Below are 24,021 nucleotides of genomic sequence, written 5' to 3'. Positions count from 1 at the left end.
AAAAGCAAGAAGAGGGCCGCATCTGGCCCTCGGGCCACAGTTTGGAGACCACTGCAGTAGATAAAAACACTGACCAAGAATAGTTCTGGGACAGGTGTGATTAAGATAGAAGTAGCCAACATATCTGGTGCTTTTCATAAAACCAAAGCTTTAAGTTAAAAATTGATTAGTGTTAACACATTTCAGATACATGACCTTCTTTGTAGCTCTAGAAAAAATGATTTGCAAATAAATACCCAATATAAAAAAAGTGTCCAGTGTCCTATCCCATCCAGTTGACATACAATCTGCAACAGAGCAGCCCTAAAACCTTAAAACAACACTTTCCCCATTAGATTGAACAATCACATATCATTTCAAAACCCTTGAAATTCAGAATTTTCAGTGTTACTAGGTTAACTCCAGTTTGATACAAACAGAATGACAGGCGCATAAATGGTGTAGTCCATGTAGTAAGTTAATAGATAAATAATGTTCCAGATCAGGCAAGGGGAAATCCAGTAGGCACTAGGGCAGGCTGTGATAGAGTGAAGCAGTACTCTAGAGTGGGAGAACAAAGGCACAAAACATAGCGTCTCTAAATGTAGACTGTATGACACTTTATTTGTTAAAAAGTACATGTAAAAACTCACATCTTTGTATAGTAAAACAGGCTCATAGGAATAAGGTGCGGTACGTCTGTCGCCAGATATATAGACTGCTCTGGAAAAGAGGATCCATGCTGATCAGCAGGAGGCACTGCAAGAGGAGAGGCGTGGATGGTAAAGCCTCGCTGGGTCACTACTAAGTCTGGAGCTGGTGGCATTGACGTCTGACATCATCGGGATGCAACGCGTTTCTGAGCATGCGTAGGGACCAGTGTGGACTGGCTTGCTCTTTCATCAGGCATAGATTGAGATCTTACACAAAGCCACAGGATTTCATTGTACACCATTAAGACCTTCTAACTGCCTGCATTCCAACAACCAATGACATCATCAGTTGATAAGGAGGATGTCGGTCGTCTGCACAGCATCCTTGTTTGCCCTTTTCCTGCCCTCTCCATCAGTGCTGGGGTCACAATAGCTGAGTGATGAGGAAAAACTGAAGGAGAAAAGAAACACTGGAATACTAGTCAGTACCAGTGTGCAAAAGTGTATTTTATTTGGAAGAATAAACCACCTCTAACGTTGGGTGGCCTATGTGTGGATGTTGATGTATTATGTAAAACCATTAGAATAGTTTTTTTACATTTTAGAATGGGGTGCCTTGAGGCTGTCCATAATTTTAAAGGGTGCTGTTACTGAAAAAAGATTGAGAAACATTGCCATAGTCTAACATCTTGTGATTATAAAGTTGAGCCTAACGAACAAAGAAGAAAGTGAGTTATTTTTCAACTACTGTATCAAAAACTCTATCTGGAACCCAGTCAAATCGACTAAAACAGTAGTATGCCACTATATTAAGACAAATCAAAAACTTAGCAATTTACACTTTCATCAATTAATTTATATTGTATGTAAAGCGTTAAACTCGTTAAAGAAAAAAAAGTTTCCTGTTTCAAGGTAAAATCATAATGTTGCATGCATACTAACATATTATGAAAGACTTACCTTAGAATGAAGCTCTCCAGCAACACACTGTCACTGCTGCAGAAAGCTTCCATCTTTGCCCATTTTTCCTCCGGGTTTGCGGGCTTCTGCTGCTTGAGTGGCCTAGCCTCCAATGATGTCACTCCCACGCATGCATGTGGGAGTTTTGGCCACAGCACACAGCTTGAAAGGAACAGCACGGGTATGTGAGATGGGGAAACAGCTCTCATTGTTTGAATACTGCTTGTGTGGAGTAAATTAAATGTTTTGACTGACATTTTGCAGTTTAGCCACAAGATGTCACTGTTTTTCTAACACAGCCTCAGACTGCATAGATATTTCTATATTCATGAAGAGGTGGAGTTTTTCACAGAGAGAGAGAGAGCAGCCATGTTTTTTTGGAGCATGGTGAATAAGGGGCCCTGTGAGCTGAGAATCTGATGACATCCAGGTGTGAAAGCATCCCTCCGTAACCAGAGCTGCAGCTAAGTGAAGCTGATGAGATTGCTGCCAGGAAGCTGATGAGATTGCTGCCAGGAATGCTGATGAGATTGCTGCCAGGAATGCTGATGAGAGCAGAGGAACTAAGCAACATATACGGCGAGACCGCATGCTTGTTGGAGAGACATTTGTTCTGTTCAGAGTCACCAGCGGATGAAAAGCAGACCCGGGTCGGTAAGATCGTGCACGCACCTCATTTCAATGTTGGCGCCTTGAGACTGAGTCCAGGCCTATAGTTTGTTAGTTAGGGTCTCTGTTTGTGTCAGGCCACAAGTGTTGTTACTAATCATTGGAAGGACTCCACAACTTAAAGTGACATTTCACATTGGAGAGCTGATAAAATCCTACAAACTCAAGCCAGACTGGCGTTTTGCTCAGAAGGAATACTCAGGCACGTGCTAAAGGACCAGTTATGGGAGGGGGAATATTGTAGATTTGTGGAAGATTGTAAGCTGTTGTGCTGCACCACAGGCTAGCCCATACCATACACCCATACACTGATTCCTGCTCTTTTAAGGTAAGGTGTGGCAGCTTATTTGTGCCCGCCAGTAGGTAAATTACTTCACTTTCTACCTTCATCCATCAGAAGGCGCCGTGCTGTGCAGCACAAAGGTTTCAGCCTTTGGGCTGGGTGTATGTAAATTTATTGTATGTTTCCAGCATTTGTGGTTGTGTTTATTTGCCACATCTCAGTAAAATTCTGTTGTGGCAAAAGCTGGTGTTGGGGTTGCTTTCCTTGTTCATGACTTCACTGTATCCTGGGGAGCCCACCCCGGTACACGGCTTACAGGCTTACAGGTATGCTGTTCCTTCAGAGTGCATGCGCGGGTATTGGCACCACCTGTTGCTCTGTAGAATATCTCCTAAACTGTGAACGTTTGGGAGATAATAATTTTATTATTATTTATTATAAGCTTACCTGTAGGTAAAAATATACAAAGTGACTTTACTGCCACTTTAATTGCTTCAGTATTTATTAGATAAACCCATAAACTACTGGTATATTTTGTGTGTTGATTCTTTCTGTGAGATCATTCTTTATTTTTTTTAAATCCTTAGTGACATATACATTATTTAATAATCTGTACAGTAACAAATAACATATAAACATTCTTTTTTACAGCATTATATTTTGGCTTTTGGAGGAATAATAGCCATTCCATTAATCCTGGCAGAGCCTCTGTGTGTTAAACATGACAATGCAGTGAAAAGCCAGCTGATAAGTACCATATTTTTTGTGTCTGGCATATGCACACTTCTTCAAACAACAGTAGGAACAAGGTAATTATACCAGACAAGAAGAATGGATATGATATATGTGAAGTATATACAGTAGACCTCCAATAAAACTTCAGTACATGTTCAACGTCACTTAATAATACATTTGAACCGATAAACCACCCTCTTGTCCTCTACCTGAAAGTCTTTGTGTAGAAACTTGCAATGAGGCTGTGACTGTTACTCAAACAGCATTTTTACTAAGAGTAAGGTATATTTTAAGAAATTCTAAAGTAAAATCCAATCACAAACTATAACATGTTGGGGTGCAAAGTTCTAAAAGTATAAAAAGGTGTAGCGCTATCTCTGGAGAAGATCCTGGTTGTCTGGGTACTTCTACTTCTGGAGGTGATGATTCACTTGGTTATTACCAGAATTCACTAACAAAACAAAGGTTTTATTGGACAAAAATGTCCTGTAAATTGTTAAGAATAGCTAAAATACTGACAGTTACATAGTTAGTCTGGCTGAAAAAAGACAAAGGTCCATCCAGTTCAACCATTAAAAAAAAAAAAAGTTATAATCCTACACCCAGAGATGATCCAGAGGAAGGCAAAAAACCCCTAGCAAAGCATGATCCAATTTACTCCTGCAAGGGAACAGTAATTTTGTGCAATATATTACAATTAATTTAAACAGAGATTTAATGAACAAAACTCACAGGTGTGACTGTACTGTATGTAAGCACAACTATTAAGAGAGGTAGCACTGCTGAAAGAGTTAGCTAATGTCAAGGAGTCCTTCTCTAAACCATAGGCAGTGGTTTTGTAACACAGTTAGCCAACACTGGGGCCCTATGTCTTTGGTTGGAACACTCATTACAACTTGGAGTATTTGTAATCCTAAGGGAAAACAAGGGAAAAGGGAACGATGGCAAGAGGCCCTTAACCCATTCCAGATGACACGGCAGCACCCCCAGGGACAGTACTTCCCTTACATAGCTTCCACTGCAGTCCCACCACATTGTGCCTGTTTATTGTGGAAGTTTACACATACTGTACATCTGCTTAAAAACACTGCTTCCTTCACCTGTACTATATATAATTTGCTATGGGATGTGTGTAAATACATTTTCTTGACTCCACTGCATGTGATGCAGAAACAGCAGCTCCTGTGTGTCAGTAATCATCTGCTGCAGGGAAGAGGAGAGAGTGCTGACATTGGAGGGGCAATGTAAGCTGGGGGGTGACATCATGGCTCTGGCAATTCAGGGGAGCTGGAGCTTCTGCATCATGTGAATGGACCAAAGGGGATTCAAAAAATCTCTTTTACAAACAGTATAAAAAATAGGTAGAAGAAAGGGGGAGGGAGCAGTAATTTTAAGCACATTTATATACTTTAGCCTCAACTTCTACTTTTAACTTACAATGTAACACTTGCAGTAATCAAGCTGCTAGTCAGTTTAAACAGTAGCCTCTTCAAGAGTAACACTAAATCCACACAGTCTCAGATACACAGTAACTGTTTTACTCACAGTCAGGGCTGCTGTCAGAATCTATGGGGCCCCATACAGCCAGCCTAACAGCCCCCCCCCCCCAGAAAAAAACAGTTTACTAGGCTTCAATTATGAATGAACACAGTGGGTGATCAGTACTGATAACGTATTGTGTTCATTCAGGACAGGAAGGGCTGGTAAATGTGACATATTTACCAGACTCTTCCCCCACTCTCCATCCTGATGGATCTTATTGTGTACTTGCAGTTGCCAGTGGAAAGAAGAGGGAGGCCAGCAGCACTGTGGGGGTAGGGGCACGCGGGGGGACCTGGACAGTAGGGGAAAATGTATGGTGCAGAAGGAGAGTGATGTGTGCGATGGGGGGGGGGCAATTACTGGAGCCGATTCCCTGTATGGCTCTCTGCAGCAGATGAAAGCCAGCAAAAGGGGGAAAAGAAGCCAGCTTTCATCTGCTGCAGAGAGAACCATACTGGGGATCGGCTCCAGTAATTGTCCCTGCTGTTCACTCTCCCTGCCTACATCCAATTCACCCAGCTGCTTGGGCCCTCCTGCTGGCCTGGGCCCTGTACAGAAGGACAGGTGGTACCCCCTTATCCACGGCTTTGCTCACAGTTGCCAAAAAGACAGCCTTGGAGCAGTACTCCTAGAATATCAGGTCTCTTGAAAAGCAGATCTCTGTAAGAACAGGTCTCTGGAACAGCAGATCTCTAGGAAAACAGGTCTCTGGAATAGCAGGTATCTGGAATACCAGACTACAGTCCTTGCAGCCGGAATTGTAAGCAGTGCCTTTGATTGTGTGAGGTAGCCCTGAACACAATGTTCCTCTGCACAACTCATTAAATTTCGCTCTTCAGCACTTAGTCTCCTCCAAATGGCCACTGATCCTGCTGTAGTGGGAACATTTTTCAATTCAGCATTGTCTGCACTGCAGAAAGGAATCAATAAATTGCAACAACTGAGAAATATTCTGCAAGTTAAGGCTCCACAGACCAGGATGCACACTCCCCAACAGTTTTTGGTCTTCAGAAAAAAATGAGAAGCAAAACAACCAATATACACTGCTCAAAAAATTAAGGAACACTTTTTAGTCAGAGTATAGCATCAAGTCAAATAAACTCCTCAGATATTGATCTGGTCAATTAAGTGGCAGAAGGAGTTGTTTATCAGTTTCAGCTGCTTTGGTGTTAATGAAATTGACAACAAGTTCACTAGAAGGGCAGCAATGAAACGACCCCAAAACAGGAATAGTTTTACAGGTGCAGGCCACTGACATTTTTTTCCCTATTCAGTTTTTCTGACTGTTTTTCACTAGTTTTGCATTTGGCTAGGGTCAGTGTCACTACTGGTAGCATGAGGCAATACTTGGATCCTGCAGAGGTTGCACAGGCAGTCCAACTCCTCTAGGATGGTACATCAATACGTGCCATTGCCAGGTTTGCTGTGTCTCCCAGCACAGTCTCAAGAGCACGCAGGAGATTTCAGGAGACAGGCAGTTACTCTAGGAGAGCTGGACAGGGCCATAGAAGGTCCTTAACCCATTAGCAGGACCGGTATCTGCTCCATTGTGCAAGGAGGAACAGGACGAGGATTGCCAAAACCCTACAAAATTACCTCCAGCAGGCCACTGGTGTGAATGTCTCTAATCAAACAATCAGAAACAGACTTCATGAGGGTGGCCTGAGGGCCTGTCGTCCTCTAGTGGGCCCTGTGCTCACTGCGTGGCAACATAGAGCTCAGTTGGCATTTGCCATTGAACACCAGAATTGGAAGGTCCACCACTGGCACCCTGTGCTTTTCACAGATGAGAGGAGGTTCACCCAGAGCACATGTGACAGATGTGAAAGGGTCTGGAGACGTCATGGAGAACGTCATGCTTCCTGTAACATCGTTCATCATGACCATTTTGGAGGTGGATCAGTGATGGTCTGGGGAGGCATATCCATGGAGGGACGCACAAACCTATAAAGGCTAGACAATGGCACCCTGACTGCCATTAGTTATCAGGATGAAATCCTTGGACCCATTGTCAGACCCTAGTGGGTTCTGGGTTCCTCCTGGTGCACGACAATGCCCGTTCTCATGTGGCGAGAGTATGCAGGCAGTTCCTGGAGGATGAAAGAATTGATACCATTCATGGGCCCCCACATTCACCTGACCTAAATCCAATAGAACACCTTTGAGATATCATGTTTTGATCCATCCGACATTGCCAGGTTGCACCTCAGACTGTCTAGGAGCTCAGTGATGCCCTGGTCCAGATCGGGGAGGAAATACCCCAGGACACCATATGTCGTCTCATTAGGAGCATGCCCTGACGTTGTCAGGCATGCATACAAGCACGTGGGGGCCATACGAACTACTGAGTACTATTTTGAGTTGCTGCAATGAAATTTCAGCAAAATGGACTAGCCTGCTGCATCATTTTTTCACTTTGATTTTCAGGGTTTCTTTGAATTCCGTCCTCTGTAGGTTGATAATTTTCATTTCCATCAAATGATGGGGTATCCTTACATTCCTAACACATTACACAGTCCATGTCAGTATAGATATCCAGCGTGATATTTTTCTCCATTGAGATCTGATGTGTTTTCAAAATGTTACTTTACCACTTCAGTACAGGGCACTTTTACCCCCTTCCTGCCCAGACCAATTTTCAGCTTTCAGTGCTTTCGCACTTTGAATGACTCAGTCCTTCTACACTGTACCTCAACAAAACTTTTATAATGTTTTTCACAGAGATAGAGCTTTATTTTGGTGGAACTTAATCACCACTGGATTTTTAATTTTTTGCGAAATAAGTGGAAAAAGAGCGAACATTTTAAAAACAAAAACACTTTTTTTTAGTTTCTATTAAAAATTTTTGCAAATAAGTAAATTTCCTTCATAAATTTAGGCCAAAATGTTTACTGCTACAATTTTTTGGTAAAAATAACTAAAATCAGGGTATGTTATTTAGTCTGTGTGAAAGTTATAGAATCTACAAGCTATGGTACCAATCATTGAAACTTGATCACACCTGATGTACTGAATGCCTATCTCAATTCTTGAGGCCCTAACATGCCAGGAAAGTACAAATACCCCCCAAATGACCCCTTTTTGGAAAGTTGACAGTCCAAGCTATTTAGTAAGAGGCATGATGAATTTTTCGAAGTTGTTGTTTTTTTCCATCAACTCTTGCGAAAATGAAGAAATTATAATAATTTCTTTTAACACAAAATTGTCATATTAACAAGTTATTTCTCACACACGGCATATGCATACTTGCAATTACACCCCAAAACACATTCTGCTACTCCTCCTGAGTATAGCGATATACCACATATCTGAGACTTTTTCACAGCCTGGACACATACAGAGGCCCAAGATCCAAGTAGGTGTTCTAGAGGCATAAATTATACTTTTATTTCCAGACTATCTATCACATTTTTGAAGGACCTAGACCACTAGGACAATATAATTACCCCCAAAATGACCCCATTTTGGAAAGATAACACCGCAGCATATATTCTTATATGAGTCTTTTGAACGTGTCATGTTTTTCCACAGGTTTTTAAAAAAATGTGTAAAGAAAATGAAAACATTTTCTTCTTGCACAAATTTGTCAATTTATAAGATATTTCTACATACCAAGAATTACACCCCAAAATAAATTCTGCTACTTGTCCTGAGTATTGTGATATCACATGTGTGAGATTTTTACACAACCTAACCACATACAGAGGCTCAAGATCCAAGTAGCACCTTCAGGCGTTTTAGGTGCATAAATTACACATTTAATTTCCTGACTACCTATCATGGAGCATCAGGATAGTGGAAACAACCACAAATGACCCCATTTTGGAAAGCAAACACCCAGTGTATATTCTATGAGGCATAATAAGTATTTTGAATGTGTCATTTTAATTCCACAAGTTTTTGAAAAATGTGGAAAGAAAATGAAAACACTTTTATTTTTACACAAAGTTGGCAATTTATAAGATATTTCTGAAAACACAGCATGGACATAGCAAGAATTACACCCCAAAATACATTCTGCTACTCCTGAGTATGGTGATACCACATGCATGAGACTTTTTCACAGCCTAGCTAAACAAAGGGTTATCAGAAGATTACCTGTGGTTATAGTAGAGAAGTTGTCTGCAGAGGAGATCAGTGGTCCAGGAAGCAGGCAGAGATGTGGTCAGCAATAGCCAAACAAATAGTCCAAGCAGCAGGCAGGAACATAGTCCAAAAAAAGCCCTGGATTATTACAGGCAGCAGGCAGAGATATGGTCAGCACAGTCAAAGTACTGGTTCAGGTAGCAGGCAAGAACATGGTCCATTAAAAGTCTTGGGTCATTACAGGAGCAGGCAGAGATATGGTCAGTATTGGTCCAGGCAACAGGAAGGAACATCAGGTTTAGGGCTTCGGTCAGGTAATAGCTGGGCGCAGGGGTAGAGGCTTCATCCCACTCAATCTCTTTGAAGCCCCTGGACTAACAGACCATGATCTGGGAACTACAAAACCCGATGAACGCCAAAAATTGTTTTTTCTCTACTATGAAGCCCCTCACATATGTGAGACCCCTGTGTTATCTTGCATCCCACTGCTACAGTAGCAGGGCAAAAGATCAGATCAAGCGGCAGGAAAAAAACATGGTCAATTAACAGGCCAGGGTCAGTTCAGGTGGAAGGCAGAAAAGCGGTTTAGAAACAATCCAGACAGCAGACAGAGGCATCGTTGGTAAACAGGCCATGGTCAGTTAACGTGGAAAGAAACTGGCAAATGGCAGGGTGTTAAAAATAAGTGGAGCTAGTATTTTAGTGATGTGTGATAACGTCGGAAGCAGTCACCGATGCATAGTCCCGTTTGGGAGGGACATTGGGGACAATGAACACTGGGGTCTTTCCTAACTCCTCTTCTGCTGCATACCCAACATTTTTTTGGCGTCTTCTTCCTGATTCTGTGGGTGGAAGGTTTTCTGGAAAATGTTGCTCGTGAAGTCTGCTCACACAATCAGAGCAAACGTTTTCTGGAGGGGATCCTTGCTGGTAGATCAGAGCAGTGATAATTTCTTCTATATATTTGAGGAAGGTGGTGGGTCTTTCTGTTGACTTTTGATAGATGACAATGGCCAAATAGAAAAAATACATTGCAACTTTTTTATACCAGAAGAGGGAATTTCTTGTTGACAAATAGGGCTGTAGCATCTGATCATTTGGATGGGACTGCGTCTTCTGTGAATTTCCACCAAGGTGCCATTGTGGATGGTGGACAGGATGTACACATCTCTCTTATGCAGGCCATACATGGTTCGAATTCCGAACGATTTTTGTCCGAAAATTGGAAACAGTGTTCACTCGGTAATCCGATGGTGCCATCATTGATTTCGAAAATCGACCGACCAAGTCATAAAGTTCACCCCATATAACAGGCGAAACTTCTGTTCCTTCCAGGTCATGGCTCATGCACATATTCTTTTCAGAAAAATGATCATACGATTTGACCATCATTGAGTCGAAATTTTATTATTATTACACAGTATTTATATAGCGCCAAAAAGTTTGCTCAGCGCTGTACATTATAGTGGGGGACAGTACATGAGACAATACAGTAACAATAAAATACACAAGGGGTTTGAGGGCCCTGCTCCTTGGAGCTTACAGTCTAGGAGGGAGAGGATAGTGGTACAGGAGGAAATGGCTGTGGGGGATGGAGCGGTAGGAGGAGTGGAGGAGATTGGCTGTTAGGTGAGGGTGGGGTAGGCTTCCCTGAAGAGATGGGTTTTCAGGGTGTGCCTAAAGGTGAGGAGGGTAGATGACAGTCTGATGGATTGGGGTAGTGAGTACCAGAGGATGGGGGAAGACTTGGAGAAGTCCTGGAGTTAGGTATGGGAGGAGGAGACCAGGGAACTGGAGAGTAGGAGGTCTTGTGAGAAGAGTACGGGTTGGGTGGTATTTGGATATCAGGTCGGTGAGGTAGTTTGGGGCAGTATTATGAATAGCTTTGTATGTCAATGTTAGTAGTTTGAATTTAATGCGTTGGGCAATCGGAAGCCAATGGAAGGAATGACAGAGGGGGTGGCAGGTGTAAAGCTGTTGGTAAGGTGGATGAGTCTGGCCACTGAGTTCAGGATAGACTGAAGCGGGGAGAGTCTGTGATGAGGTAAGCAGGTGAGGAGGGAGTTGCAGTAGTCGAGTCGTGAGATAATAAGGGAGTGAATGAGTTGTTTAGTAGTGTCTGGGGTTAGGAACGAACGTATTTTATAGATGTTGCAGAGGTGGAGCCTGCATGAATTTGCCAGCGATTGGACATGGGGCTGGATTCCCAATCACTGAAAAGGGGAGTACCACGAAAATCGGCCGGTGCCATCGACCCACTAACAGAGCAAAAATTGGCCGATTATTCTTAGGTCGAATTTTTCATTTTGGATGAAAAATCGGTCGAATTTAAACCCATGTATGGCTGGCCTTATCCTCCACTTCATAGCCAACACTTCCTCGTTTCTCAGACTTGTGGATTCCCCCTTTGTAGCCTAATGGAAGTGGACAAGGGATTCATCTACACAAATTTGTTGCTCAGGGACATAAAGTTCCGCAAATCTCTTAGCAAAAGAATTTATTAGAGGGCAGATTTTGTATAGCTTGTCATAGTTGGTATGATCTCGGGGAGGGCACTGTGAGTTATTGAAATGCAGGAATCGCATAATCAGATCATAGCCTGACCGGGACATTACAGCAAAATAGAAGGGCATATGATGGGTTGGTGGACTAGTAGGCATGCAATTCGTTTTTTTGAAAGCCCCATGTTAAACATAAGGCCCAAAAACAATTTTAACTCCTCCACTGTGAGACGTCTCCATAGAAAAGGACGGGCATAGGATGTACTCGGATTGTTATAAATATACTACTGAGCAAAAAAGTGTGTCTGGTCCATAATGTATTAAAGTAAATCAACAAGGAAAAACAAATAAAAAAAATAAATTTCAGAAAAATTTTCAGTATTGGTCTGCACACTTGGCTGTGTGGTGAAAGGAGGCATTTAAGTTGATCCTGAGCTGGAAGGCAGCCATAAAGGGTTTGCCAGAGCGTCAGGTAGATATGTTTGGGCCCTAATTCTTGGGTCTGGTGAGATGCTCCAGTGCTGGTACTGGGCCTTTCATCCTGGGGTCTAGCACCATTGTTCTCTGCTGATTGACCACTGGGGTGTATGGCGCTGCTTGTGGTTGCCTGCTCTTCAGAGCATCCTTTTAGGAGGGACTGCTTCCTCCTTTCGATTCGGTCACTGATCCACTACATTCTACTGGCTCATATTCTGAATCCAAAGCTCCACGCTGCTCTCATCTGACATGCTGAGGATTTTTAGCTCCTCTCTAGTAAAATATTTTTGGGACATTGCAGCTCTGGTAATTGTGGCTGTATGAGGGGTAAACTGCTGATGGATGGTTGTGATGGGTACACTGCTGATGGGCAGCAGTTGTGTAATGAGTACACTGATTAGGCTGCACTAATGGCTGTGGTGACAGGTACACCGGTGGGCTGCACTGATGAATGCACTGACAGGTACACTGATGGTTGCACTGATGGGCTGCACTGACAGGTACACTGATGGTTGCACTGATGGGCTGCACTGACAGGTACACTGATGGATGCACTGATGAGCTGCACTGAGAGGTACACTGACAAGTATACTGATGAGCTGCACTGACAGGTCCACTGATGGGCTGCACTGATAGATCTACTGATGGGCTGCACTGACAGATGTACTGATGGCGGCACTGACAGATCCACTGATGGCGGCACTGACAAATCCACTGATGGGTCCACTAATGGCTCCACTGACAGATCCACTGATGGGCTGATCTAACAGACCCACTGACAGAACCACTGATGGGCTAATCTGACAGATCCACTGACAGGGACTCTTTTTATTAGGGGCAGTGTGGTGCACAGTAGTGAAAGGGTTTAAAAAACTCACTGATCCTAGGTTCTCCTCCTCACACAAGATCGGTGTGTGAGGAGGAGAAGATAGCAACAGTGAGTGACCTCTGTGTCACAGCCGATCACGTGGTAAAAAGCCAATTTAATTGGTTCTTTACCTTCAGCGGGGAAGGGACACATATTGACAGCCATGGCTGCGCTGAGTGCCCCCAGGGGCGCGCATGCATGGCGTGATGCACAGGACATCATATGAAGCACAGTCACAGGGAGAAAAGGACTACCCAGCCGTCAATCTGCTATAGTCTGAGCTGGACCGTGTCAATATTTTTGAACAGTGTACAAGTAATCTAAAAACCAAACTTATCTTGTGACACATTTTCTAGAAAATATGGAAGCCAAAGGAAATTTCCACTACATGTTGTTAGACAGATTGGGGTCATCATCCACTGATGCCATGAGGGGTAGTACTTGTTCATCTGAAAGTGACTATGCACTGGATCTCTTCTGAATTTTCACCCTGAGAATCATAGGTCAATCTCCTAGGGCGAGAGACTAGTCTGTTGACTCTTTGTTCTCTAAGCTCAGGTATACATTTCAGGTCTGAGTGTTCCCAAACCATTCTCTGTAGCAGATGTGTATGGAGTGACATCCATACTGAAGTCTTCTTCCCAGTTATTCTTTGTTTCTTCTGCAAGTGAAGATAAAAAGGACTTGCTTACCAGAGATTGTCTTGTAGAGTGTAGGCTAGTTGGAGGTAACTTGGTTTGTGCGGGGACTCAAGCAGCCTAACTCAAGGGCAACAGATGTTTCCGGTGCCAAGTTTTCAAAGACTCTGTCTTTCCTTCGAGCAAATCTGGTTCATGGTAAGGTCAAGAAACTCCTAACAGGCAATTTAGTGCTGGGAACTCCACTGGTCAGCTAAATTATGCATTCCAGGGATACTCAGGTTCATTAATAGTATCTTATCTCCAGCCTTTAAATTTTGAACCTGTACTTTCAAGCCATAGTTCTTTTTGTTTCTGCATTCTGGGGCATCAGAAATCGCTTGAGCTTTCCTGTACATGGTCACTATGTTTTTCCTAAATCAGTCTATATAACCTCCATGGATTGCAGTTGACAGATGATGAATGCCAAATCCACTGGCAAAAGGCCCTGTCTCCCATACAGTGTGTATGGAGAGTATCTGGCTGCATCATTCTTTGTACTGTTTTAAGCATGCACAGATAGGCAGGGAGGGTGCAGTTGAACCTTTCAGACAACAGATCCCTTTAATGGTTTATCTGAATATCCAACAGGTCCAGTAACTGTTTGCCTACTCTCAATGCATGTGCTCTGATCAGAGTAAATTCTTTGAGGCAGAATGTAAAGAATAAATAATTTCTCCACCAGGTTTTTGGCTTCTTATTCTTTTGTCACAAAGCTGTAACCTTTCCTGTCTGTCCTTGAAGAATTCTGTTGAATTTGTAGAGCCCCAACAGTCAGATGAAAGCAGTCATCTTTTTTCTTTAGGGTGCATGGAAATATAATGGTACCTGCTCATCAGGTTCAAGAGACTGAACCACTTGGCCTCCGATGGGCATTGCATTGCAGTTTCTTTTTGTTGGGTGGTGTACTGATCACGTCTAGTTTACCAACTGAGGGTGCAGTAATCAGTGCATATTCTCATGGAGCCATTCTTTTTCTGGATTACCAGTATAGGAGAAAGCATGGGGATTTCTAGACTCTCAGATCATCCCAGTCCTTTTCAGCTATGCCAGCAGTTCAGTCGGGTCCTTTAAGTGTTATAATGGAATTTATCGAGACCTCTTTCTGTTTGGTTTATTATTCTGATTAAGTGGGTACAATGTTGGGTGCTCTAGGCAGAACCCACTTCAGATTAATTTTTAGAGAAATGTTCTCACCAATTCAGGGATGTTCCAGTGCTCTTGTTGAGTCAGCCCTACTCCAGAGCCCTTCTCGCCCTCAAGTGACAGGTCACTTCTCCTGAGTGCAGGCCCTGTCTTCTTTAGCATCCACAGCTATCAAATTTCTTCTTCTGAGGCCTTCTGCTCTCAAACCAAGCACTGGTACACTGCAACATGGGGTATTACACTCTAAAATAGGAGCACATAAGAGTCACCTCACTAGGTTTGTATTTATCCCTACGATTAAGGACCCCTTGGTGGATCCAGGGGTCCAAGACACATGATGGTGAACATGTCAGAGATCCCTAGTTGTCTGATGACTAGAGTTTTTCATTCCAACCTAACTGGATGATAACTGTCAAATGGAAACATCTCTGCTCTGTAACACCAGATTGCTAGATCTTCCAGCTTCTGCTAGGGTAGGTGCTTCAGGTGTTTAAGTCACTGTATATCAAAGTCACTTGTGCACCCAAGTCAAGGAGAGCCTTCATATAAGTGCGTTCAACCTTAACAGGCACTATTGGAGGGCTTACCTATTCATCTGAAAACTTGCATGAAGAAATTGAGATTGCTGATCCATTGATCAGAGCTTGCACTCCACCTTAGTTTGATGGTACTTAAGAGGGCTTTCCAACTGACATTTAGACAGTCGATTTGCATTGCTAATCTGTGATTGAAAACATAAAGCCAAATTAGGTAATTTTGGCAGTCTCTTGTTGGCCTGGATAATCTGGCACCTGGATGGTTCCTTCATCGGCACCCACTAAAGTTTCCCTTCGACTTCTGATGCTAGCTGTCTTCCTTCAGTTGACTTGAACAACTGGCCCACACTTCTCCAGTTGTAACTTACAGGGCTTGTCGACTTATCAACAGGAGCAGCCTGGTGTGCTGCTGTCTGAGCTGCTCCAGGGGGTGATAAAACTGTGTTGTCAGAACAGTCATCATCTCCATTACTTGGGATACTTGAGCCTTCAGATCTATCTCAGAGTTGACATCAGGTGCACTAGTCACCCTAAAGCTGGCCATTCATGGATCAAATTCAGCCAGTTCAGCAGGAACCAGATGGATTTCGATCCTTGAATGGCCACTGTGGTTGAACAGAAGCTGAACTACCAATCAACATCTATTTAACTGCCCTCCTGGAAAAGTTCCACTTGATGAGCACTGCAGACAATCTGTGTATTCTGATGGCCAGGAAGTCTCTCTGCTGTTAGAATATGAAGACATAGCGGGGAGGATTCCCCCATCCACCTCGAATGCTGCTGTTTGTATGAAAAAAACAGACTCATCTATGGCCAGCTAAACTCCAGCAGTCAGATCTGGACTCAGATCTGGACCCAGTCCCTTCCCTTGGTCATGCAATATGACTTCTTTCCACACTGCTCTTATTAGCACACGGTACTTTAGGTTCCTGCCACCTTGTTGAGTCTTTAGCTGGAGCAATATAGTCTAGGAACTGTGTACCCCTCAAAGCCTGAACTTTATCAACCATGTTAGAAGCAGCTGGTGCAGTATCCTGTTGAGATGCCTCATGTGTTCAGACAACTTCTCCCCTTTACTCTGATAAGTAAGTTCAAACTGGTACACAACATCAAAATTCTTTTCTGTTTGCCCAAACACAGCCTGGAAAATATTTATTAGCCATAGGAGGTGCAACCTTGCTGACTGAGCTTTAAATTTCCCATAACCTCTGAGGTAGTCCCCTCAAGCTTCTGGTTCTTAAGGATGTCCCATACACCCAGGGTCCGCATAGCCTGATCCCTTTATCAAAGCTTCTTATACAACAGACAAAAGGCTCTCAAATTCTAGTAACCAGATCTAGTGTAGGCTGCACTTTTGGCACTTTGCCACAAAGTCTCCCAGGGTTCCAATGAACTCACACTTTATTAGGTGCTGGTACATGGATCTCTTCTCTCAATTCTGCCTGACACGTACTCTCTGGATTCAGAGTTGGCATTCTCAGTTGTACTACATGGGCTTTAAAACCACTGTTCAACTAGCTGTTTTAAAATACCCTGAAATGCCTCTCCTCTACTTCAACAACATGTAAGTGTGGGAGGTGGCCTGATCCACTTTTGAGGCCAGTATAAATATTTGGTGGTCAGGTGACAAGAACTCCACTACCTGCCAGATTTTTTTGTTCTCCCAGAGGCCCCAGGATAGTCAATGGCTACATTTAACCCTGGTTGGCCACCCTGCTTCTTGCACTCTGGCTCACTGAAGTGGTCATCACTCTACTCACAGATCAGAAGATATCCTAGATGAGACCCCATTTGTAGCAGGATCATTTGTTGATTGGATCCTTCTGCTTCTGGAAGTGATGACTAACTTGGGAAGTACCTGAAATCACCAACACATCTTGGTTTACAACAGTTTTATTTGGCAAATATGCCCTGCATGGAAATAGGCAACAAACAATAATTCTCTGCCATATATTACAATTGTGTTAAAGAACGAAGTGTAATAAATCCAGCTCACAGATGTGACAGTTCTGTAAATAAGAACTGTTGAGGTAGGACTGCTGAGGAAAATAACCAATATCAAGGAGCCCCTCTCTAAAACACAGACTAGTGGGTTCTCAACACAGTTAACTTGGGTTAGGGTCCTGTATCTTTGATTGGAGCTCTCAACTGGGAGTATTTGTAACTCCAAGAGTTAACAAGTTAAAACAGGAACAAATGGCTGGAGGCCTCTCAACACTCCAGATGACACAGCAGCATCCTTGCTATCTTTCTATTATGGAGTCTTCCCTTCAGTCACACCACACTGTCCCTCACTTTAATCCAGTCCTTGATGCACACAACACAATAGTTGATGCGAGAGGGTAGAGGGTAGCCTCTGTAACAGCAAAACTTTGTAACCCAGTAACTCACAGTTCTCAACAGCACAGCCAGCAGGTGTGTGGAACAGCAGGTCCCTGTAACAGCTGATCTCTGGCATGTCAATGGAATAGCAGATCACTGGACCCACAGATTACAGTCTTTTCAGCCAGCACTTTAAAGTAGTGCCTATCACTTACTGACGCAGCCCTGCACACACTGTTCCTTTGACAGCAGCTCCAGCCATTCCTCTCAGTGTGGGTTTTCTCTCCTCTCCCACCTCTGTCCAGTGGGTAGATCCAGGTCTTTCAGCCAATAGGAGTCATCTTCAGCACTTGGTCTCCCCCAAAATGGCTACCACTCTTCCAGTAGTAGGTACACTTTACATTTCAGCACTATCCAGCACTGTAGAAAGAGAGCATTAAACTGCAACATATGGTGCAAGATATGGTGAAGAAGCTACAGACCAGGCTAAAAAGGTATGAGACTTTAATGGGGCTTTAAAGCATTAGTATGCTGCCTTTTACTCTAATTAAAGCCCAACTCCAGTCATTACTTTTTTAGTTTAGCTAGGATAGCGTATCAAAGCTTTAGAACGCCTGTCATCTGCTTGTAATGTTTTTGTATCCTTTTTGAGAGATTTATCCTTTTTTTTATTTTGTTTGATGGGCATAGAAAAGAACAAGAAGTGAAGAAAATCTGTGTGTGCAGAAACGCCTGTACCTTAGAACAAACAGTCACTGACATGTTCTTGACTCTCATCCACAATACATTTAAACACTATGTAGTGGTATTACTACACGTGGGCACGTTTTCCTTAACCCCTTGTCCCAGCTGGGCCTTTTTTAGCACTCTACAGCATAACATCAAGGCAAGAGCAACATGTTTGGATAAACATTGAATCCAGTAAGTGGTAATGAATTGGTATGGGTGGGTGTTTTTTTATAAAAAAAAAACAGTCTAGTTACAGTACATTGAATAGAATTTGCTTGATAGCTTGAGAGCCTTAAAAGAGGTCTAAAGTCATAGCATACACTTTGATTTTATAACATCTGCATTTTATTAGCAATACAAAGCTTATTTTTGATTTTCAAATATAATTATAACTTGAAAAATCTTCTTACATGCTGTGAGTGGCACCTTTCTGCTGGCCATCTCTATCCACATGTTTTGCAACTTTTACTCTGCTCATTTCTTTTATTTTCAGTTTCTAGGTACTACATTTCTATGGCACATATCTGCCTGCAAACAGATATTATGTGGTGTTTTTCATGACACCGCCTCCTGGCACTCCTTCTCTTAGCACTTCTGTAGTTTAGGCAGGCTCTGTGAAATGTGTGAATGCATACTCACAGGGCATAGTAAATATGTGTCCCTACATTCAAGGAGGTAAATGTGTGGTATTCTTTAAAAAGTACGTTTTCAAACTTCAAGATATTTCATATTGTAGCGCTACCCCTGTAGGAGACACTTGATAGAATGGGTCCTCTGTTCATTACCTCGACCTTCTCAAGAACTTCAGGTCCTCTGGCACACCAGGTTTAATGTATAAACATACAATATCACAGGAATTGATTGAAGATAATACTTAATACCCAATAGTAGTGCTATATTAAAGAAAACAGGCACCAATCTGGATAGTAAAGGCAAACCTAATATATTGTCACCAAATATGGTTGGTCACTAGTAGAGATGAGCGAAGTATTCAAAAATTCGATTCGACTGATTCGGCGAATTCGTGGAAAAATTTCGATTTGAGTCGAATATATTCGCTGTGAATTTAACTTAAAAAAGGGTGTTTCTAGGCTTCAGAGAGACTTAATATTAGTGCAGAACACTGTACCTTTAATTTAAATGCCCTTGGAGTCTGCTGGGGAAGAGAAATAATACTGTCAGTCAGTATGACATGCAGATGAGTGCCGTCGATCTTAGAATCACCGCACACTTCACTCATTTGGGCAGTCACGGGGCCAAAACCAGAGTGTGGAGCCACAGTGTGGCGGTGGAGGCAGCAGCAATGGGAGGCCATACAGCACCCTATGACAAAAATGGAAACCACCAGCAGTGTGAGGAGACCTGAAAGTGGCACATGGCAGAGTGTGGCGATAGAGACAGCAGCAATGGGAGGCCGTACAGGGACCCATGACACACTCTGGACCTGGCAGCAGCATGAGGAGGCGGTACAGGGGCCCATGACAGATTACGGGCCTGGCAGCAGCATGAGGAGTCGGTACGGGGGCCCATGGCAGATTACGGGCCTGGCAGCAGCAATGGGAGGCCGTACAGGGACCCATGACACACTCTGGATCTGGCAGCAGCATGGGGAGGCGGTACAGGGGCCCATGACAGATTACGGGCCTGGCAGCAGCATGAGGAGTCGGTACGGGGGCCCATGACACACTCTGGACCTGGCAGCAGCATGAGGAGGCGGTACAGGGGCGCATGACAGATTACGAGCCTGGCAGCAGCAACTTGGACAGGAGGACGTTCAGCTTCTGCACCGTCGGGTGCGTGCTCGCAAACTGTTGTCTCTTGGAAATGGATTCCAAGAAAGACTGCTGACGGAATCCGTGAAGAGCTGTAGCAGGAGAAGGAGCATCTGAACGAGCGGAATATGCCAACAAGCGACAACAGGGGCCCATGACAGATTACGGGCCTGGCAGCAGCATGAGGAGTCGGTACGGGGGCCCATGGCAGATTAGGGGCCTAGCAGCAGCTATGGGAGGCCCGTAATCTGCCAGCACCCTATGACAAAAAATGGAACCCACCAGCAGTGTGAGGAGACCTGAAAGTGGCACATGGCAGAGTGTGGCGATGGAGACAGCAGCAATGGGAGGCCGTACAGGGACCCATGAGAGACTCTGGGCCTGGCAGCAGCATGAGGAGGCGGTATAGGGGCCCATGGCAGATTAGGGGCCTGGCAGCAGCTATGGGAGGCCCGTAATCTGCCAGCACCCTATGACAAAAAATGGAACACACCAGCAGTGTGAGGAGACCTGAAAGTGGCACATGGCAGAGTGTGGCGATGGAGACAGCAGCAATGGGAGGCCGTACAGGGACCCATGAGAGACTCTGGACCTGGCAGCAGCATGAGGAGGCAGTATAGGGGCCCATGGCAGATTAGGGGCCTGGCAGCAGCTATGGGAGGCCCGTAATCTGCCAGCACCCTATGACAAAAAATGGAACACACCAGCAGTGTGAGGAGACCTGAAAGTGGCACATGGCAGAGTGTGGCGATGGAGACAGCAGCAATGGGAGGCCGTACAGGGACCCATGAGAGACTCTGGACCTGGCAGCAGCATGAGGAGGCGGTATAGGGGCCCATGGCAGATTAGGGGCCTGGCAGCAGCTATGGGAGGCCTGTAATCTGCCAGCGCCCTATGACAAAAAATGGAACACACCAGCAGTGTGAGAAGACCTGAAAGTGGCACATGGCAGAGTGTGGCGATGGAGACAGCAGCAATGGGAGGCCGTACAGGGACCCATTAGAGACTCTGGACTTGGCAGCAGCATGAGGAGGCGGTATAGGGGCCCATGGCAGATTAGGGGCCTGGCAGCAGCTATGGAAGGCCCGTAATCTGCCAGCACCCTATGACAAAAAATGGAACACACCAGCAGTGTGAGGAGACCTGGCACATGTTTGGGGCATGATTCATGGCGGATTTAGTCAGTTGTGTCAGGAACTGGTGGTTTGAAATCCAGACTAATCCACGCCTGATTCATTTTCACAAACGTGAGTCTCTCCACACTTTGGGTGGACAGTCGTGTCCTCCGCGGAGTTGCAATACCTCCTGCCGCACTAAACACGCGCTCCGATGCCACGCTACTGGCCGGGCATGACAGCCTTTCAAGGGCAAATTCAGCTAGTTGGGGCCAAAGGTCAAGTTTCGTTGCCCAGTAGTCAAGGGGATTGTCTACCTCGGTTGGCAGGGTGCTGTCCAAGTAGGCCTAAGCCTGTTGTTTGAGGTCCTGCTCCAGGTCCACCTGATGCTGCTGCTGCTGCGGCTGGTTAGTAGTTTGCTCACTGCGCTGGTGAAGAAAGCTACTCATCATCGACTGCAGACTGAGGCAGCCGCTGCTGGTGGAGCTGCCACTGCTCCTACCACCCCACCCCTCCCCTGCTGCCATGGCAGCGGAACGCGAGCGCACAGGGCCCACAGTGTCTGAGGATGGACGTTGGCGCAGACAGGCAGAGACCAGCTGACTACATAGGTGGTTTTTATAGTACGTTATTTTGGCCTCCCTCTCAGCAGGTGTGAAAAAGGCCACCATTTTTGAACGGTAGCGAGGGTCCAACAAGGTGGACAGCCAAAAGTCATCCCTCTGTCTGATGGTTATTATTCGGCTGTCGCTACGCAAGCAAGCGAGCATGCTATGGGCCATTTGTGCCAAGGAATGCGAGGGACTCCCTGCCTCCATCTCCACAGCATACTGCCACGGTGCGTCTGGGTCCTCTGTCTCCTCTTCCTCCTCCTCTACCAGATGCTCCTGCTCCTCCACTCCTGTCCGCTGAGTGGAAAAACCACCCATTTCACTCAATAATTCCTGAGCACCAATGTCCTCCTCTACCTCCTCCTCTTCTTCCTGTCCTGCCCCCACAGGGGTCATGTGGCGTTGAGATCTGTGCGCCACGTCTACCGCACCCTGACCAGCCATTGTTAACAGCATTTGTTCCAGGACGTGCAACAGAGGAATGACGTCGTTCATCCCATAGTCCTGCCGACTCATGAATAGCGTGGCCTCCTCAAAGGGCCTGAGCAAGCGCAGGTGTCACGCATGAGCTGCCAATGGCTGACATCTAAGTTACACAGGGAGTACCTTTATCCGCTTTTAACATCAGGAAATCTGTGATGGCCTTTTGCTGTTCGTAAAGGCGGTCTAACATATGTAGGGTTGAATTCCACCTTGTTGCAACGTCACAGCATGAGGAGTCGGTATAGGGGCCCATGGCAGATTAGGGGCCTGGCAGCAGCTATGGGAGGCCCGTAATCTGCCAGCACCCTATGTCAAAAAATTCAACACACCAGCAGTGTGAGGAGACCTGAAAGTGGCACATGGCAGAGTGTGGCGATGGAGACAGCAGCAATGGGAGGCCGTACAGGGACCCATGAGAGACTCTGGACCTGGCAGCAGCATGAGGAGGCGGTATATATGGGCCTATGGCAGATTAGGGGCCTGGCAGCAGCTATGGGAGGCCCGTAATCTGCCAGCACCCTATGTCAAAAAATTCAACACACCAGCAGTGTGAGGAGACCTGAAAGTGGCACATGGCAGAGTGTGGCGATGGAGACAGCAGCAATGGGAGGCCGTACAGGGACCCATGAGAGACTCTGGACCTGGCAGCAGCATGAGGAGGCGGTATATAGGGGCCTATGGCAGATTAGGGGACTGGCAGCAGCTATAGGAGGCCCGTAATCTGCCAGCACCCTATGTCAAAAAATTCAACACACCAGCAGTGTGTGAGGAGACCTGAAAGTGGCACATGGCAGAGTGTGGCGATGGAGACAGCAGCAATGGGAGGCCGTACAGGGACCCATGAGAGACTCTGGACCTGGCAGCAGCATGAGGAGGCGGTATATAGGGGCCTATGGCAGATTAGGGGCCTGGCAGCAGCTATGGGAGGCCCGTAATCTGCCAGCACCCTATGTCAAAAAATTCAACACACCAGCAGTGTGAGGAGACCTGAAAGTGGCACATGGCAGAGTGTGGCGATGGAGACAGCAGCAATGGGAGGCCGTACAGGGACCCATGAGAGACTCTGGACCTGGCAGCAGCATGAGGAGGCGGTATATAGGGGCCTATGGCAGATTAGGGGCCTGGCAGCAGCTATAGGAGGCCCGTAATCTGCCAGCACCCTATGTCAAAAAATTCAACACACCAGCAGTGTGAGGAGACCTGAAAGTGGCACATGGCAGAGTGTGGCGATGGAGACAGCAGCAATGGGAGGCCGTACAGGGACCCATGACAGACTCTGGACTTGGCAGCAGCCTGAGGAGGCGGTATATAGGGGCCTATGGCAGATTAGGGGCCTGGCAGCAGCTATGGGAGGCCCGTAATCTGCCAGCACCCTATGTCAAAAAATTCAACACACCAGCAGTGTGTGAGGAGACCTGAAAGTGGCACATGGCAGAGTGTGGCGATGGAGACAGCAGCAATGGGAGGCCGTACAGGGACCCATGAGAGACTCTGGACTTGGCAGCAGCATGAGGAGGCGGTATATAGGGGCCTATGGCAGATTAGGGGCCTGGCAGCAGCTATGGGAGGCCCGTAATCTGCCAGCACCCTATGTCAAAAAATTCAACACACCAGCAGTGTGAGGAGACCTGAAAGTGGCACATGGCAGAGTGTGGCGATGGAGACAGCAGCAATGGGAGGCCGTACAGGGACCCATGAGAGACTCTGGACCTGGCAGCAGCATGAGGAGGCGGTATATAGGGGCCTATAACAGATTAGGGGCCTGGCAGCAGCTATGGGAGGCCCGTAATCTGCCAGCACCCTATGTCAAAAAATTCAACACACCAGCAGTGTGAGGAGACCTGAAAGTGGCACATGGCAGAGTGTGGCGATGGAGA

At 45.4% G+C, this 24,021-nt stretch overlaps 1 protein-coding gene across 1 annotated transcript in view; it reads left to right on the top strand.

Annotated features, from left to right (window-relative positions):
* The first annotated feature begins 1,722 nt into the window (after window positions 1-1,722).
* The window catches only part of LOC149472001 (solute carrier family 23 member 2-like), a 194,677-nt gene continuing 172,378 nt past the window's right edge, over window positions 1,723-24,021 (top strand). Inside the window, exons 1-2 of the mRNA XM_089652729.1 lie at window positions 1,723-1,773; window positions 3,196-3,353. Coding sequence (XP_089508855.1) covers window positions 1,723-1,773; window positions 3,196-3,353 — 209 coding nt within the window. The remainder of the gene's footprint in view (window positions 1,774-3,195; window positions 3,354-24,021) is intronic.

Source organism: Staurois parvus, unplaced genomic scaffold (genome assembly GCF_062004578.1).
Source record: "Staurois parvus isolate SC_StPar_1 unplaced genomic scaffold, SC_StPar_1.0 ptg000025l, whole genome shotgun sequence".
Lineage (NCBI taxonomy): Eukaryota > Metazoa > Chordata > Amphibia > Anura > Ranidae > Staurois > Staurois parvus.
Note: the sequence above shows the minus strand (reverse complement) of the source record. Positions and strands in the feature narration are given on the sequence as shown.